General features: G+C 36.9%; 1 protein-coding gene across 2 annotated transcripts; it reads right to left on the minus strand.

Moving 5' to 3' along the window:
• Positions 1-1394: 1394 nt before the first annotated feature.
• On the minus strand, positions 1395-9147 carry LOC112276783 (uncharacterized). Of its 2 annotated transcripts, none has more exons than XM_024508476.3 (7): positions 7837-9147; positions 7058-7325; positions 6866-6924; positions 4353-6568; positions 3078-4029; positions 2690-2891; positions 1395-2473 (listed from the first exon to the last, which is right to left on the minus strand). In XM_024508476.3, exons 2-7 carry the CDS (start codon positions 7143-7145, stop codon positions 1674-1676), a joined length of 4317 nt encoding a protein of 1438 aa, XP_024364244.1. In that variant the 5' UTR covers positions 7146-7325; positions 7837-9147; the 3' UTR covers positions 1395-1673. The 2 variants fall into 2 exon arrangements, with proteins under 2 accessions (XP_024364244.1, XP_024364243.1); XM_024508475.3 differs by having other exon boundaries at positions 1395-2494; positions 7837-8887.
• Positions 9148-17720: the final 8573 nt, after the last annotated feature.

Consider the following 17720-nt stretch of genomic DNA (forward strand, 5'->3'; position numbering starts at 1 on the left):
ACTTGGAAACAAGTTTTTAATGTTATTTCCAAGAGCAATGGACTAGGGATTTACAATGGGTACCAAAACATTTTTGTTTATCCTTTAAATATTACTTTGTTGACTGATGTATATATATTTAAATAAAGTAAATAAAACTCAAACTTTAAAATATAAGAAAAAGTATATAGAGCTTGAGAAATTAATTGTTTGCTAACATAATTACAAAGTTAAATATAATTATTTCTAAAATAAATTAGTGTTAAGTTTCAACCATAGTATTGTTTTAGCTATAACATAAGAGTGTAAAAATATGAATTTAATAATACTTTAAGGACATTTATATATTCTTTTTTATTTTTTATTTTTATAAACAAATAAAATTAAGCACTTTTAATATATTGATGCAATTAAAATATGTGTTTGTCCTTACAATAAATATTTTTTAAAATGTAATTATTTGATTTAATGATTTTAAAAAAAATCTTGATACCTTGATTTTAATGGTAAATATACTTAAGTATCAACTAGAAGAAGAATATTGTTCCTATGTGACTCTTCTTAAAACTAAAATTTTCATTTTTTTTTTTTTTTATTTTTGTTTTTGTTTTTAAATACTTCTTAATTGATATAGGATGTCCTTTAAAACATATATATAAACAATCTCACATAGTATTCCAAACTGCTTTAAGATGTTAGAACTTGTCCTTAAACTTTGTTCAAGATGTCACAAAAATATTTCTAGACTAACTATCAAGATATTATGATTAAATTCCACAATAGACTTGTATCAGTAGGATCTAGATGTAAGACTCTAAGAAAGACTGAATTAGAGAGCATTCTAACAAAATTTGATTTTAAGAATTTGAAAGACTGTCAAGTTAGCCTATTAAAATAAAGACATACAAAATTTCTTTATAAAATCCTTTGTGGAATGCCATTGGCGCTTATTTTACAAAAAAGACAAGTTATGCCCCTCTGTACAAGGTTGTTCCTTTGTCAAGACATACTCTTTAATACTTTGATTTAACACTCTTTGTTCACGCCTGTGAGCAAAGTAATCTCTAAGCAAACATATTGGAATTGAAAGAATATGTTTTATTATGATTTTCATCGCTAAAACACGTGCGGAAAAAATGTTGGTTTGTAAACTTTTAAGACTTTATTCAAAGGTCATATGCCAAAGTAGAGGTGTATTTTCTTCACAAAGAAACATTCACGTCTTTATTTACTCAAGAATCAATACATTTCTACTCTTCAAGGACAACAAAATGGTTAATCAACGCTGTTCATCCATGTAGTTTCGTCCTACTTCCATTTTAGTCGCCAAAGCGATGCCAAAAAAAGGCTTTAGGATTTCTGTTTTCATGTCATCGAAGAGTAATTGCAGAACTGGAAAGTAGAAAGAGATCATGTGGACCAAAAGAATACAACCCACTATATTCACAAATACAAATGATACTTCTGTAACAGAGCAATAGTTCTGCAAGACTATGCAACCATGCGTATGCGGTCAACTAGTTTCAGTCGAAAATGCAACAAGCATTTCTTAAAGAAGTATTTTTTAGTGAGTCACAAGAGGTCCCTGTGGCTTCCCACAACGAGGGAGGTGTAGTGAACATATCACTGTCAAGTTGTTTTTGTTCATATCTTACAGGGTGAGCCGGTGGGGCTTATAAGGCAGCTGGTTGTGACTATGGGAAATCACATTCGTCGTACCATTCCTGTACAGCTGCATCCACCAACTCATCTAATATCATCTCTTCTATCTCCAAGCCGATTTCTCCTATTTCAACTGAAAAATCTACCCACTTTTCAGCTCGGTGTGTGAAATCCATCTGTAGGATGGTGTAAAGCGTGTCGTCATCCAACGCACAGGTATGAATTGTTTTCAACTCCTCCCAAATTTCTTCCACAAGCTTTGCACCCATGGGCTTCTTACGAAAGGATTGTGTACCCCAAGGCTGGGGATAGAAGTATGGGTACCACTTTCTCTCCAATATGCTGTTCACGCAGTCGAAAAGGACACGCCGATCCAGGGCTTGCTTAACATATTCCGTTCTCTCTTCTCCTGATAGATAGACGTTCTGCTTACGAGCGGATTCTCTTAGCTCCAGGTGCTCTTCAAGTTGATCAAAAAAGTCCGTCTTCATTAGCGGCCCAGACTGAGGCCATTCTTTTGGAGCAGCATGCTCCTCTGTCACTCCAGATGCGACCATGATATGTCTCACATATGCCTCCTCATCTTCTTTCGTTGAGAAAGATGAAGGGACCGAGTTTAGAGATGGTGTAGACAGGTCAGAGACATGCGGGACCTGAATCTCTAGAGTAGGTTTATTAAGAAATGAGTTCTGATCATCCAAATTAAGCGACCGGGCAACTTTGTGTAATAAGTCTTTCAAAGGATCGCCGATCAGTACTGGCATTTGATGTGTCGGAGTGGATGGATCAGCCGGTTGCCATATCGGGGCCTTCAAGTCTTCCTGTTCCCCTCCTGACTCAGATGCGGAGCAATCTGCACAAGTTTAGCATAATGGCAAATGACAGCAGTAATGATTATAGATTTCAACCGAAATTCCTGACACAAGATAATAGTTGGAGAATAATAGCTAATCATTGCATTCATGAAATGATGTCAGACCGAAGATCCAGTGCTGCCAACCATATCAACTTTCAGAACAGCTAGATGATGATCGTTAACAAGTCTGACCTTGAAGGCTAACAAAACCAGCTTTCTCGAAGCTAGGACTTGGCGTGCATTCTTCCTCCTGAAAGTTCCTGTTTAGCACAGAAATGGGACTTGGTTGCTCAACACCTTTGGATAACTGTTCATTTCTATCCTCGAATCCTTTTCTCCAGACCGGAAAACCAGGAGGTGATGCTTCTGAAGAATCCAATACACTCGATCCAGGCTGTGGGAAGAGGATGAACACGACAAACGTCAAAACTTCAGCCAAGACTGGTACTGTCTTAAAAACTAAAAGTCAAAGTCACACCATACTATACAAAATAATGATACATAAACTTTCTAAGATTCAACAATTATCACATACTTAATCGACAAAACATACAAGAAGACATTTACTAGAAAGCAGTACCTCATCCATCTGAGATTCCCGACTCATCGACACATCCGAGCTGCCCTGATCTGTGAAGAGCGCCGCATCACTTTCCGTCTGCGGCTCAGAGTCTTCCAATTTGGACTCGTATCTTTCTTTGGAATCATAGAAGTCATCCGGAAGATCTTCTAAATTATATCTACTACTGTCTGTTCTACGGCTTTCGAAAAATATAAAAGTAGGTGACATGACATTAATGGGTGATCCATCTCGTGACCTTTCCAGCGTAACATCTTGGCTTTCACTACGCGAATGAGTTGTAGACTCCACTTCTCCACTACAAAACTCTTCAAGTTCGTTCTTTTCAAAAGATGCATCCCTAACTCCTTTCGTATCTACATCTACAAATAGAGCAGAATTGGATAGATCATTAGAACTGCCTCTTCCAGTTCTGTTAATACGAAGTATAGCAACTTCTGCTGCACTCATGGAACTGTTGCATGACTCTAACCCTGCAGTCTTTTCGACATCTCCTGCAACCGATTTCAAGTCCAATCTATTGCGAGTGGGCACCTTTCGATCCTCTTGCTCAGAGTTGTTCCCTTCCTTCGACTGTTCATGACTAGATTTCGCCTTCCTTGTTACTTGAATAGCATTTTTAATATCCTTCTTCTCCATTGTAGATCTAGCTCGAGGCTTTGCATCGCCTGTTACACTGGAACCGAATGCACTTCGAGCTGGTGAACTACTCTTGGGAGACTTCTTACCGATAGAGGACGGAGATCTTGTGGACTTCGGATTATCCCACTGCTGATCTCCACCCTCAGTTTTGAATTTTGCAGTTCGAGCAGCAATACGTTCTCTCCGCTGTCTCACGGATATGGGAACCTCCTCAAATGAATCCTGGCCCCTTGGGTCAACTGATTTAGACCTCGTCCTTACTTTGCTGGAAGCAGCAGAAGCAGCAGAAGTCTCACTTCCGGAAGAGATCCTGTAAGGAAAGAAAAACAGATAAAATTAGAAGAACATAAATTTCATGGCAAGATGTAAGTTTGCGTTGAATAAGAACTATTAGAATAAACGAGAAACCTCTTTCAACGTCACAAGTAAACCTATTTTGAGAAAAGACACTTCCAGGCATCAAGCACTACCCTATCTTATATATTCTCCATCAACGTACAGAACTGAAATCAACCAATAAACAATATAAAATCTGATGATGGTCCCAAACTTCCTTTGGGAATCCAGGAAGACATAAACATCCAAGGTTTTCAGGAACTTCACAACAATCAGTATTGTAGACAGAAAACACACCTGATATTCATCGAAACACTACCATCCTTCGCAATAGTAGCAGTTGGAGTAGCTAATGTAGATAAAGATTTAAATGCACTTGTTTCACGTACAGTGACAACTTCTTGGTTCTTCTCTAGAGGTGGGTCCAGAGAAGGTTTGACAAGGATGAGCTTTGAGGTAGATTTCGTATTCAAAGGCTTCATCACAACTATCGATGCTTCACCAGACCTTCCTCTCAAGGGTGACTTACTACCGTCAGGTACAAGACCACCTTCTGCTGAACTTCTGGCCTTTTGAGCAGATATGTACGTTGGAATGTCTTTGTAGTCCAAACCAAAAAGATCGTTCTTGAAAGAATCAACCATGTAAGATGACGAATTATCTTTTTTGTTATCAAATAAAGATTTTGCAACAGCACCATTTGAACTTTGTCTTGGGAGATTGTGCTTCCACTCAGAGTCCATGTGGCGGGGAGGCTGCAAGAGACCCTTGTGATGCATGGCTTCTAAAATCTGCTTCAAAGTTTTACGCTCCTGAATAGTATTTTTGAGACCCAGTTGCCTCAAACGTTGGTCCATATCGCTATATAAAAGCCCTTCACTGGAAGATTTGAGCTCAACTTGATGTTTAAGAACTTGAGGCAGACTTTCAATCATGTGGTGCTTCGGTGACACAGATAGATGTTTCGGAGAGGCAGGAGTATGTTGACCCTTGTTGTCAGGTGAAATAGGATATCCAAATTGTAACCTAGGGGGAGTTGATACTGACAGGGCTTGCTGCCGCCCTGACAGACCTAAGGGAACACCAGACATGCACTTACTCGAAGTATCCTTCCGTAGAGGAGTAACAACCTCATCAGTCCCGAAGACTTGATAAGAGTCCTCGTCATCTCGACAGGGCGATTCATCTGGTTGCATATAATAGGAACCCCCCCTTTGGAGCGCAGGGTAATGCTCCATAGGAGACATTCTTGACGATGCTTCAGCATTGCTCACCAAATCAAAATTTGGCAAGTCTTCAAGCCCCATCAACCTAGCAACTACACTTGATGTCTTCCATTTGGAACCTTCCAAACCGTTCTCCCAGTTACCGTCAACGGTTCTTCCAGGTGAAGCACACCATGCGTTGTCTTTCCTTAGTAAGACTGGTGTAGACGTCTCCAAAGACTTGTGAATATTCTGAGCAAACCAATTGTTTGCATTCGGCGAACGATGGAATTCTCTATCACCACCGGACTGGCGAGAGGCAGGCGGCCTATCAGCAGATAATCTTGATCCCGCTGCTTTACCGTAAGCTGGGGGTCTAGATAACTCTCTGCTATCAATAGGATTCGGCGCCCAATTCATCTGCGTTTTCCGCAAGTCCTTCGAACCCATGACTTCCGGTGATTCTTTTGATCCAAGAGGAAAAGAATCGTGAGCATTCCTAATAATATATTCACAAGGGTCTTCAGAACCAGTAAGTCTAGATATGTCGTTGCTGAGCACACGCTGATCATCTTTCCGAGTTAATTGAGGACCATCTTTCAGTTCCACGGTCAACCGGGGTGTAGACCCATCTCTACTTTCGAGCCATCCATTAGGGCTCCCCGTAAAAACGCTATATTCTTTGAACTCCTCATCCTCGCCCGGAACAACTTGCCCAGACACAGGCAAACTGCTCAATCCCTCCCTATTCTCCATCTGCAATTCTGGTACAGTCTTTACTTGCTCAACTTCTTTCAAATCGAATGAACTTCCAGGGGATTCTTGGCTGTTCACCCTAGGCCCTTTTCTCTTGAATGATCCTTTAAGCATGTCCTTGAAGTCTCTAGTCTTCTTCTCCTTGTCCTCATTCCCTGGCACTTTTCCATCAACTGATAATCTGGGTGTAGCTACTGCCGGATCAGAGCTTCTTCTTTGATGCAATCCGCTGATGGGATATCCAGGAGGCTCAACCGAGACTGAATTAGGAACATCCTTCGCAGACGACGGTGCTGTAGTATCCTCGCTAGAAGCCTCGTCCTTTAAGTAAAAAGAAAGCCGTGGTTTTGATCTTGAGTCCAGAGAAGTGCGGGGTGGCTGGGGTTTCGATTCCACTGTAGTTTGAATGTCCTTGGGGGCCTCCAACGTCTTGGCCACCATGACTTCACTGTTGTCGATGGATGATCTTCGAGGTTCTCGAGAAGCTTCCAATTGGGGCAGATGACCTTGACCTGCCGGCGTAGCTCTCCTTTGTCCAGACTCATCTTGGAACTGCCAAGCCGATATTTCCAAGATAACTCACAAAAAGTCAGCATAACTAATTCGAAGTTGTCGCTCTTGAATCACAAGACTAAAAATAAAGAACACTTCACATATGGCCATCGCTGAAAGTGGACTTAATTGGAGCACAGATGAAGTCTACAGAGCGAGTTAATGCAATGCCGCTACATATGCTTGGGTTCCCCTACAACGACGGTCTACAGTAAAACAACTGCGAAGCGCAAGTTGACGCTATCGACCTCATGTTCTGCGAATCACATCCCACAACGAAGTCGGTAGAAAGCATACCATGTGATATGCAAAATTGATACAGCTTGGGTCGCGCTCACCTCCTGGTAACGCTTGGCCTAAACATCATTTACAAATTGTTAGCTTATAAAAATGGCATTTCTAAAAGGAACGGTAGTAGCAACAAACGCAAAGAAAACCCACATAACGCAAATTTGAGATCAAAGTAACAAACAGAATTCTGACTCTCACCATGACTGGCTGCGACTACTTTTTTTGGTACACTTTTACTTCTAGCCAAGGCTCTGTAGCGGTCAAAAATTTGAAACAGCCCTGTCATGGCAACTTCGCTCCAGATTTGTCAACCCAAATAGCACTATTGTCGGTGCAAACCCAAAGACTAATTTGACACTAAAACGGCACTGTGAACTTAAGTATTACAGGACCGTCTTGTAAACTGAGTTCCACCTACATTCTACGGCGTGTCACTCACAACGAAGAATCGAGCATCCGTTTAGACCTGCAATGCAAGCAATCAATCAGATATGCAATGTAAACAAAAAAAAATAGCCAAAGGCATGAAGCAAAATGACTTAGGAAGCCCAAACGCGACCTCACATCAATGCGGAATTTAGATTAAAGAAAAGCACCCGAGTGCAAGTTCTTCCACCTCATATTTAATTAACGCTAGTGGGTCACATGAGCAGCAGTTCAGTGAATGCTTTAAATGAACCCTCCCTGATCGAACAATGTTCAATAACAAAATACATAGCAATATATGCAGCTCGAAAAGTATTATGTTTGAGCAATACACATGCGCGACAATGATATGAACCTACAGGAACACAGAACAGCCTTGCATCGCAGGGAGTGCCACTGAAGCGCAAAATGCACATTTTCCTGTGCAATTACGCGAATTCATAACCATGGTTCGATCATTCGCATACTATTTCCCTGACAATGCGGATTGATGCAATGATGGATCCGATCACAGACAAGGTAATGAAAGAAATACACGGCATCCAAAATACCTGCAATAAAAAACTCTTCGTCCCGTTTGAAGAGTTCTTTCTCCGAGTAACAGTGTACTAGGTCCACGCCACGATGATATTAACAAAAACTGCCGAAAACATGTCCATTCTACCCATTTTGACGCATCCTCATGACCAGCAACTAGAACTCTAATTCCGTCATTAACGCTTGCAGGTTTTGCTTCACGGCCACAGAATCGTCCACCGACTGCAGATGCCACTGCAAATATGAGGGTCCAAGTGAAGAAGATGATGGAACTTCATTTGGTGGCATATCAGCGAGAGTACTTGGGCTCTTGCGGCAAGGGGTAGGTGAAAATGTAGCAACTCTCAACAATTTTCAGCTTCGTAAGTTAGAGGGAAAACTTCCTTTTAAATCCAAGGATAGCGGAACATAAGTGACCAAAACAAGTCACGCCCGAGTTGAAGGTCCTTCAAACTATTTGGAAGCTCAAAGACCTGCGACCCGGAACAAGGGTAACAGTACCGGGTCCGATTCTGTAATCACTACACCTTCACCCGCTCAAATTTGCGTGTAAAAACATAGTAAACACTTCGTTTCGGTTTGAACAAAATTCCGTTTGCATCTCCTCCCTCCCCCTACAGCGAGTAACTCGTCGACTCTACCTCTGAAGGTGCGTAGCTCGTTCCTCAACCCCGCCACCATTGATGTTGCGACCCAAAATCTGTCTTTACCAACCTCCGGCTACCACGACTATAGATAGCTAGGAAACAGATCCACACTTACAGAGCACATCATGCCAGACAAGCCAAAGTAAGCACTTCTTCAGCACCTACAAGACATGAAAGAGTTCCAAACTCAACTATAGTCTGAAAGCCTTTCAGTCTACCAGTATCACGTCCGTGTAGAAGTTCTTCGAGGTAGGGATTGGAGTGGCATCTTCATTGCCAAAACCGCGGGCATCTAATTCGTCCAAAACTCTTTCCGATGATGAACCTGATATCCACCGTCTCTACAGCGAAATGCACCTGACTGCCCCCCTTGGCGACCAGAATCAATTGCAATCACGTCCCTGCAAGTGCACCAGCCCCTCGAACCCCGGTCTACCCTCGACGCCACTCTCCGAGACCGCTCTTACGACTTCCAACACGACTCATCGCAACAACAAGCTCCGCCCATTGTCGACCAACACTCAACACCACAAGATCCACGTATCAAATCGTCCTCCCTCTCTAAATCACGCCCTGCAGAGTGGAAGAAAAGCCACTGAGCAACAGGCATTCTCTCCTGAAACATTCGAAACCAACACGACGAGGCGAAAAAGAAGAAGAAGCAGAGGAAACAGTTTCCCTCCGCCTCTTCCCCCCTCCCCGGCCTATCGGCGAATCCAAATCCCCTGACACGAATGCACTACGTGCAACAGCGCTCGCATTCCGATACCAAGGTCATCATTCAATCCGGATGAGCAGTGCAAAACCAAAGTAACAACAAAAGTAGGAAGCAAGCAAGCAAGCGACGGAGCGCGCGGAGCGAGAGGCAATCGAGAATCGATTGCTAATTGGGAAACGGGGGTGCGGGGTCCTAGCCTCGTGTGCGTGGAGCCTAGTGACGCCGAGCTGGGAGAGGGAGGTGGGGGGGGGTGTGGGACGGGCGGGGCGGGGTGAGGGGGACTTGTGGCGCCAACCGCGGTCACCCGTCCTCGTCTCTGCCCGCCCAGGCACCCGCCCCCCCCTGTCACCATCCGTGGCCATAGGATAAGACCACAGTACCGTGCTTCTCTTCTCCCCCTTCCCAGAGACGTAGTAATCATGGCTGGGTTGACAAGTGTGCATTCGGGCGGGCTTTCAATTCTGGCACGGGAGAAGGGGGGTTAAAACTTCCCGCCCTACGATTCAGCAGCATGCCTCCTCTCTTAGGAATCTCTGCCGTGCCCCATCCCCACCTATCGCCGCTCCTCTTCTCCCTATAACCGTAACTACCCTAAAACCGTCCCTACTCTATCCTCAACTCTCTATTCCCCTTTCCCCATTCCTTTATTTTCCCTCCTTCCTTGCTACTTGTTATGTTTTTTTCTCCATCCCCATTCTTGTAATAACTACAGGCTTCGTGTCTTTACTAGAAACCCATCTTCAGACAAACAATGCCATTCTTAGAATTGTCATAACTGTGGGGGGGGGTTGTAAAGCTAGGTAATCAACTGCACTATGTCATTAAGTGATGAGAAATCCCCTGTATGACCAATGACAACCACAAGATTTATTGATGGTGATCATAATATTATTGTTGTTATTATTATGAACAATGAAGAATAATTATATAGTTTGTACAAAGAGAGAGAGTGAAAGGGGATGGTTGACATAGGTTTTAGAGGACATTGTACAAGAATTGTCTTTCTTCTCATCTCTTTGTTTCATTTTGAGAATATCTAAGACACTTGCACATATGTAACTTGTGTAAAGTTGGTGGTGTGCAACAATTATTTAGACTTTGTTATCACACTGACAAAGGCTATGACAAATTATTGTTATTATTATTAATATTATCATTATTAGGTTTATCTTGAGCATTTGATATTTAGAGGATGTTTCACTGTGTAATTATTATTGTGCTTCCACAACTTTTGAAGGATTTATGTGACTCAATTCAAAGTTAGCACATAAACAGCTTCTTTTTCTTTTCTTCTCCTATACGTAAAAGCCAGTTTGAACTATAACAATGTATATTTTATTGTTGTTATTAGTAGTATTTTTTTTAAAGAATAACATAGAATTAGGATTCTAAAATTTAAAACCATTTTGTGGCTTAAACTTTCAATGATAGCTTCTCAAGTGACGTAAGCAATTATATATATATATATATATATATATATATACATATATGTGTGTGTGTGTGTGTTTCCAAAAATATTAGTAACACGTAATTGTTTTTGAATTGAACAAACTTTGAAAGTTTTTATAATTTGAAAAAACTCAGGTTTATTTGAGGTTCCCAAGGTGAAGTCATTTATAGCTAAATTCAATTCATGAAACTCCAAGCTCCCTGTTTTACATCTGGTTATGAAGCAAATCTGTAGCATTGCTCTATGAGCTTGTTGTGAGGGTATGTCAGATCATACTTTTATTTGATGACCTACAGACCAAATGAAGAACACCAAAATAAATTAATAATAGAACAGTAAAGAACATTGTATCAAATATCAAAGTCATTATAGAACCAAAACTTAAACATGAGTCCAAGTTAGAAGTGTCAGTTTTGCATCTCCATTGTGTAGTCAAAATCCCCAAGGCACTTTTAAAATGCTTACAATTCTTTACATAAAGTTGTTCATGATTCTTGACATGAAAACACTCCAACATAAAACTTTAATTCTATTTCCATACCTACAAAAAACTATAACTCATTTCTCAACTTGAGCAAAGACCATGTTTTAGCATGTTTCATGGAACAAACAAACCCAAAATTACATTTTATTTATTTTTATGTATTTTGTTTTATAAAAAGATTCCCTGGAGCGAGGAGGCAGGTAGGCAGTGCAGGTGTTGGTTCAGGCACCAATATTTTTAAACCCTGAGATTTCCAGTGTTTTTTTTTTTTTTTTTTTTTTTTTTTTTGTATCTTCTTCTTGACCATCATGGTCTTCCAAACAGACAAGCCCAACAACATAAAAGCTATGGGGAAACAATCAATCATGGGGTGTGTGGGATCTGTCACACACCTTGGCAGCAGCAGGGGTGTGGCCTCATTAGCTCACTCACTCACTCACTCACTCCATCTCCAAACCCTAATTACCCCACCCCCCACCCACATTCACTTTCTCCCTCACTGTGTCAGTGCCTGATTGTTTCTGACGGGTTTTTATCACAATGTGGAGAGTAAGAGCTCAACACAGTCACACACTAAATCACCACCACCCCAACTCCCACTTTCTTCTTCCTCATTCCCCCATGCCCAGTTGGGTGTGTTTGTTTTTTCGTTTTTTGTTTTTGTCCCCCCCCCCACAAATTAGGGTTTCATGTATTGCATCACTGCTCCACCTGCCCACCCAGTGGAAAAAATGATACCACCCCCTCTTGTGCATAATGGAGGAGGCTGCACAAGGGCTCAGTTGTGTATTCCCGCTTGATTCAATAGCCTTGCAACAATAGTCAACTGGTTTGAATGAAAACAAAGGAGCCTTTGGAACTGTAAGTATCATGGTGGGTCCATTTTTCTACCCCCTCTTTACAAGCCCATATATTTGGGGAGTGAATGGGGCGAAGATTTGAGGAACAAGAGAGAGTGAGAGAGAGAGAGAGAGAGAGTTCCAAGTTTTACTATTATATTCTTTGGAAGCTAGTTTCTATTAATGTGGCAGTGTGGGGAAAGGGGGGGGGGGGGTGGAAGAAGACAAGTGTGTAATTGATGTGGTGTGTGATAAAAGTTGTTTATTTTGATGTATTGCATGTTGGAATTGATGTCTGCTTTGTTTCACAACACAATGTGACTTCTTGAGAAGGTCCTACAATTGTGACATTTAGTGCCAACTCTCAACCTAAATGCAACTTGTTAATTAAGTGTGAGAGTTTCTTTGTTGTTTAACATAAAATGTAGAAGACACTTGGTCCTTTTCTTTTCTTTTTGGTGTTAGTGTAATGAATATTTAAGATGAATAAAATGAAAAGTATAATATAACTCCTGTCATAGGACATTTATATTGATTGGATGTATTTTGAGATAACAAACCAAAAAAGTATTATTATTACAACTATTATTATTCTAAAATATTCTTTATTGTAGAGAACATTAAATGGTTATTTGTTTTATAGTGCTTCTCCTTATTGTTGTCAAAAATGTAGATCCCACTCTTAAAATATTTCTAAATAAAAAAATTGCAACCAGTGGTGGTGTTGAAATCTTAGTTCCAGCACCTTTGAAAATTATTAGAAAAAAATTGAAAAAATTGAAAATAAAATAAAACAACAACAACAACAACATTTTATATCAACCAACACATGCCATGCACATGTCAACTGGCAACTACAATGAAGACTTCAAGCAATTTTTTTGTTTAATATTCAGCTAGTTTAACTGGGTATATAGAACCTTTTATACTGCTTTAAGGTGGCACACATATTTCACAGTTTTTTGGCAGAATCAAGTGTCAAATCTGTCTTACATGCAAAGTTTAAAACCTTCTTTTGTAAACAAAAAAAAATTTAATTAGAAATTTTTTACATTTATGTTTTTCTACAGAATCTCAAATACTTAGCTATCTTGTTGCCAATTGGCACTTTTTACTTCAGTGGTCCATATTTTTTGTGTACTCTTGTGAATAATGTGGTTTGCAGCATTGTAAAATTTGGAGCGTTTAAACCACCAAATTTATTTTTTTAACCAAAAATATTTAAATTATGAGAAATTATGATTTCGACATATGACATGCAATTTTTTGTGACATGGTTAATATTTCTATTTGTTTTAAAATTGTGTGGGTAAAGAGAAACACTCACTTTTGCATTTTGCTGAAATGGTACTTTGGCATAATCATTTTAACAGCAATCATCACAAACTTGAAAAAAAAATATAGATTTCATGAAAGAGTTTTATAAAAATAAATGACTTGCTTTCAAAAGTGTAAATTTTGTAGAGTGCAAGGAAATGCCGTGCATGTGTAAAATATATTTACATAATGAGAGACACGCACAACCAAACTGAAATTTTCTATTCAAAAATAAAATTGAGTACACCCTCAAGCTTGAAAAGAAACTCTCAAAAAGTTATTTTCTGACGTACCCACATTAATTTCCGCAAAATGTATTATTGTAATTATCACAATGCCAACATGGACAATATGAACAGCAATAATAAACATTAAGACAGAAGAAAAGAAGTAGAAGAAAGAGGAAGAAGAAGAAGAAGAAGAAGAAATCATCACATGAATTACTCTGTACAATAACTCAAAAAAACTGATAAATAATTATAAACAAATAAAATAAACAAACTGTCCATGTTCACTTGCTTTTGTATTATTTAATTTGGTTTGATATTTTTTCCCATTATACTTTACTTTTCCACATTTCACCTTTAAAAGTTAAAATTCCACTGCTCATGTTGCATGTTGCAGCTAATCAGTCAAAACACACAATTCAGAAGGTACAACATTTAGTTTCTTCTGGAGCGTGAAATGCTCAATAAAACTCAAACTTCAATGCCCAGGCTCGTTCATGTTTGTGATATATATATATATATATATAAAAAATTGAATCGTGGTTTTAACTCAGTGGCAGAGAGTAGTACCACTTGCAGAGTCAGAGTTGACACTCCCCAGCCCCCCTTTTTATTGGGGCCATTCACGGCAATAATCGGTTAACTGACTGACCCTATTGCCAAGCCTTTAATAGCATGTTCGTTGGGGGAAATCAAACCCCATATTGGGTAAAACTTTAAAATCAACAATGTGAAAAAGTTTGGTGTCATGGCTTTTTCTTTATTCATTGTCTTGGTCAGTGTGCATATTGAAGGCCTCATTATTGTCATGCTATCGTTCACTTCTTATTTATTTCTTAAATTTTCCCGTTGTTGTTGTGATAATGGTGGAAATAGACATGATCCTCTTTGTACCTTAGAAGAGGATTTTGGTAATTTCCCTTTTTTTTTCTTTTTTTTTGACTATCATCAAAATCATCAATTGCATCTGAACGGGAACTGTAGCAAGATAGTTGGGTGTCCACATGTAAATCATATGCCAAACAATACTGACAACAGCAGGGCAGCAGAATCTTATAAAACGATTATAGCTATTTTGGTAATGTTGAAATTCACATCATATGGTAGACTCAAATTGTATGTAATAAACCATTGTTCGACAATAGTAGTAAAAAGTAAAGAAAAAAATGTCAAGACTGCCTTATTTCAATTTAAAGTTCTTATGATTTTTCGAACATCAAAAAATAATTCTAATATCCAAATATTTTTTTTTGTGGTTATAAAATTTTATTATATTTTATTTTAATAATATTAGTTGTGTGTTCAATATAAATTCGAGATGAATATATTCAAAATAGTATACAATCACAAAACATCACAAAACAGATAATAACAATCTAAATGTGTATAATAATTTGTAGCCGAATTTCATTAAAAAACATCAAAATTTTGAATGCAACGTTTTGATTTCTTTTATTATATATATATCAATGCCCAGATTAAAATATCTTTCTCAAATTGTAATTTGTGATCAGAACAATCATTTAAACTTATTCTATTTTTACTTACCATGCGTCCAGTTATTTGCATAATAGTGCTATTTACTATAGCTGTAAATCATTTATATCTTGAGGCTTACTTAGCATAGATTTTAATTACCAATTTTGCATAGTAACTTTATAAAAATTAAAAATAAAAAATAAACATTCATTATAGCATTTTAAGATAAGTAGAAAAACTAATATACATAAAACATCAATTTATAAATGGGTAAATAGTAATGTATGAAATATTTTATAACGATGTTTTTATCCTCTAACAAAAATAAATTGCTAGATTTTTATGCATACCAAAGACCAAAGACATGATGAAGTTGTTTTTATAAAACTCAATTGAAGACACACGCAATGCAGATCCTGTCAAGAAAACCAATAGAACTAAATTTTTGCACACCCACTATATATGATGTACAACATATGGAGGCAATGCTTATGCACTCAAAGCCAAAGCGAGGCTGAACAATTCTACAATTCTCTCTCTCTTGAAACTTTCACATGGATGATTATTGATCGTGGACAAGCTTACTATATTGTCTATATTTAATAGACTAAACCACAAAACACAACTACAACAATAAGATGTATAACTTTTCTACAATCATAAGCTCATATATATATATATATATATTGTATGTTTTTGCACTAACAAAAGATTAAAAATCAATATTGGTTGTAGAAATAAGACTTATGAGGAACTTTTAGACATAAATAAAATAAAATAAATTGAATGTAGGAGATAAACTTGTTAAAAAAAATAAGAAAATAAGAAAAATAAAAACATTTTACTCTATGCTTGCTCGAATGTTAATAAAAATGACATCATTAGAAAAATTCATTTTAAGTTATAAAAAATAAATATTGAATGGATTATTTGATAATGAAAATGTATACAAATATGATTTTCTGAAATAAGTAAATCTTTTCAAGCTTAGAATATACATAACATTTAAATTAGGAAAGAATAATATTCCTATTTATCAATCAATAATTAGTATTTAATATACAAATCACCAAAAGTAGACTTTAAATACTTAAAAGTTATTACAAAGACTTGTGTATAAAGGCAAAAAACTATTTTTTGCAGATAAATAATTTTATTATTAAGCATAAGAAAAATTAAATTAAAAATATTAAGTGTTGTTGATGAACCTTGAATCTCAAAAAATGATATTGTATATCTAAATAAAAAGCTCAAAACCATGGAAAGATACTTAAGAATATATATAACTCGAACCTTTACAAAAAAGGAACAGAAAAAGAAACAAATTGGCTTTTACACCTTACATTGTTATTTAGATAATCTTTGCTTTCAGATTATTTTTATTATTTTTATTTAAATAATGTAATTACAATAAATAACTTTGGGAATATTTGTATATGAAAAATAGACATTTAGTTGGATTCTTGAGCTTAATTTCTTTTGCCACGTGAGTTATCAACTGTAAATCTTGAAACTGTCTGATTACATGTAATTATTAATCTTATTAATTATCAATAACTATTATTTTTCATATTTAGCTACTTCTCAGATGTGTTTTTTGTTTTTTTTGGAAATTTTAAAAGTGAAATTTTAAAATATCTTAATCACCTGATGTAATCTATACATGCATAAACATTAAAGATCTAATAATCAATATGCTTTACTAATTTGAACCTTATTATTAGTTACATCAACTATTGATTTATTTTGCAATCAACCAACTAGCTCTTAAAATAGTAACAACTACTTTTAACTCTAGTTTAAAAATTTGCAATGATATTACTCTATCACAAACCTGTTCACCCATGATTTTTAAAATAACCCTTTGTCATCCTGTTTTTTGCAACTTCAGAACACCACCTAATTAACTTTCAATCACTATTAAACATAATCTACACAAAATTTAAAAAATAAAGATACTTTTATTTTATTTTTTGTAACCCAAACTTAGTAAGTTTTCACAAAATATCAAAACCAATGTGACTATTATTTCTGCACAAAAATTCCAAAATTCCAAAAAAACAACTCATTGCTATGCAATCAATTAAAAGTTCGTTTGAATTAGTTATAAGTATTAAAATATCTTTAGAAGATGGATGACTTCCCAATTTGAATAATATCTATAAAATTTCGAATGAGAATTTTGAATAACTTTGAGTCTTGTTTATTTGGACGAAATAGAGGTTTGCTATGATAATTTAATGCATCAATTCTTTGACATTTGAAGTAATCCAAATATATAACAATGTCTTTGGATCAAAATTTAATAGAAGAATGGGTTTATCTAAGGTGTAAGATAATTTTTAAGGAATATAAACAACGTTGATAAGTCACTGATATAAAGTTGTTTGAAAGTTTTATAGAGCAATTGCAAAAATTTAAGCTGTGCCATCATGAATAGAACCTTATTGGAAATTAGAAAAAAAACAATCAATACCAAACAAATGTACAAGTTAACATTGAAACAAATAAATTTGGTTGATGTTTTACAACTATTTGGTGCGTTATTGTCACCTTGTGTAATACATATATATAAATATTTATATAATTACATATATTTAAATCAATGTTACAGCAGAAGTACAATTCAAAACCAATATGGTGAACTCATTGATTTTGCAGCAATTATTGAATGTTATTTATATCACCAATAAGAAATTGACTAATTCATTTAAACAAATAAATAAAAATGATAGAC

Source organism: Physcomitrium patens, chromosome 24 (genome assembly GCF_059467195.1).
Source record: "Physcomitrium patens ecotype Gransden chromosome 24, ASM5946719v1, whole genome shotgun sequence".
In the NCBI taxonomy this organism is placed as follows: Eukaryota; Viridiplantae; Streptophyta; class Bryopsida; order Funariales; family Funariaceae; genus Physcomitrium; species Physcomitrium patens.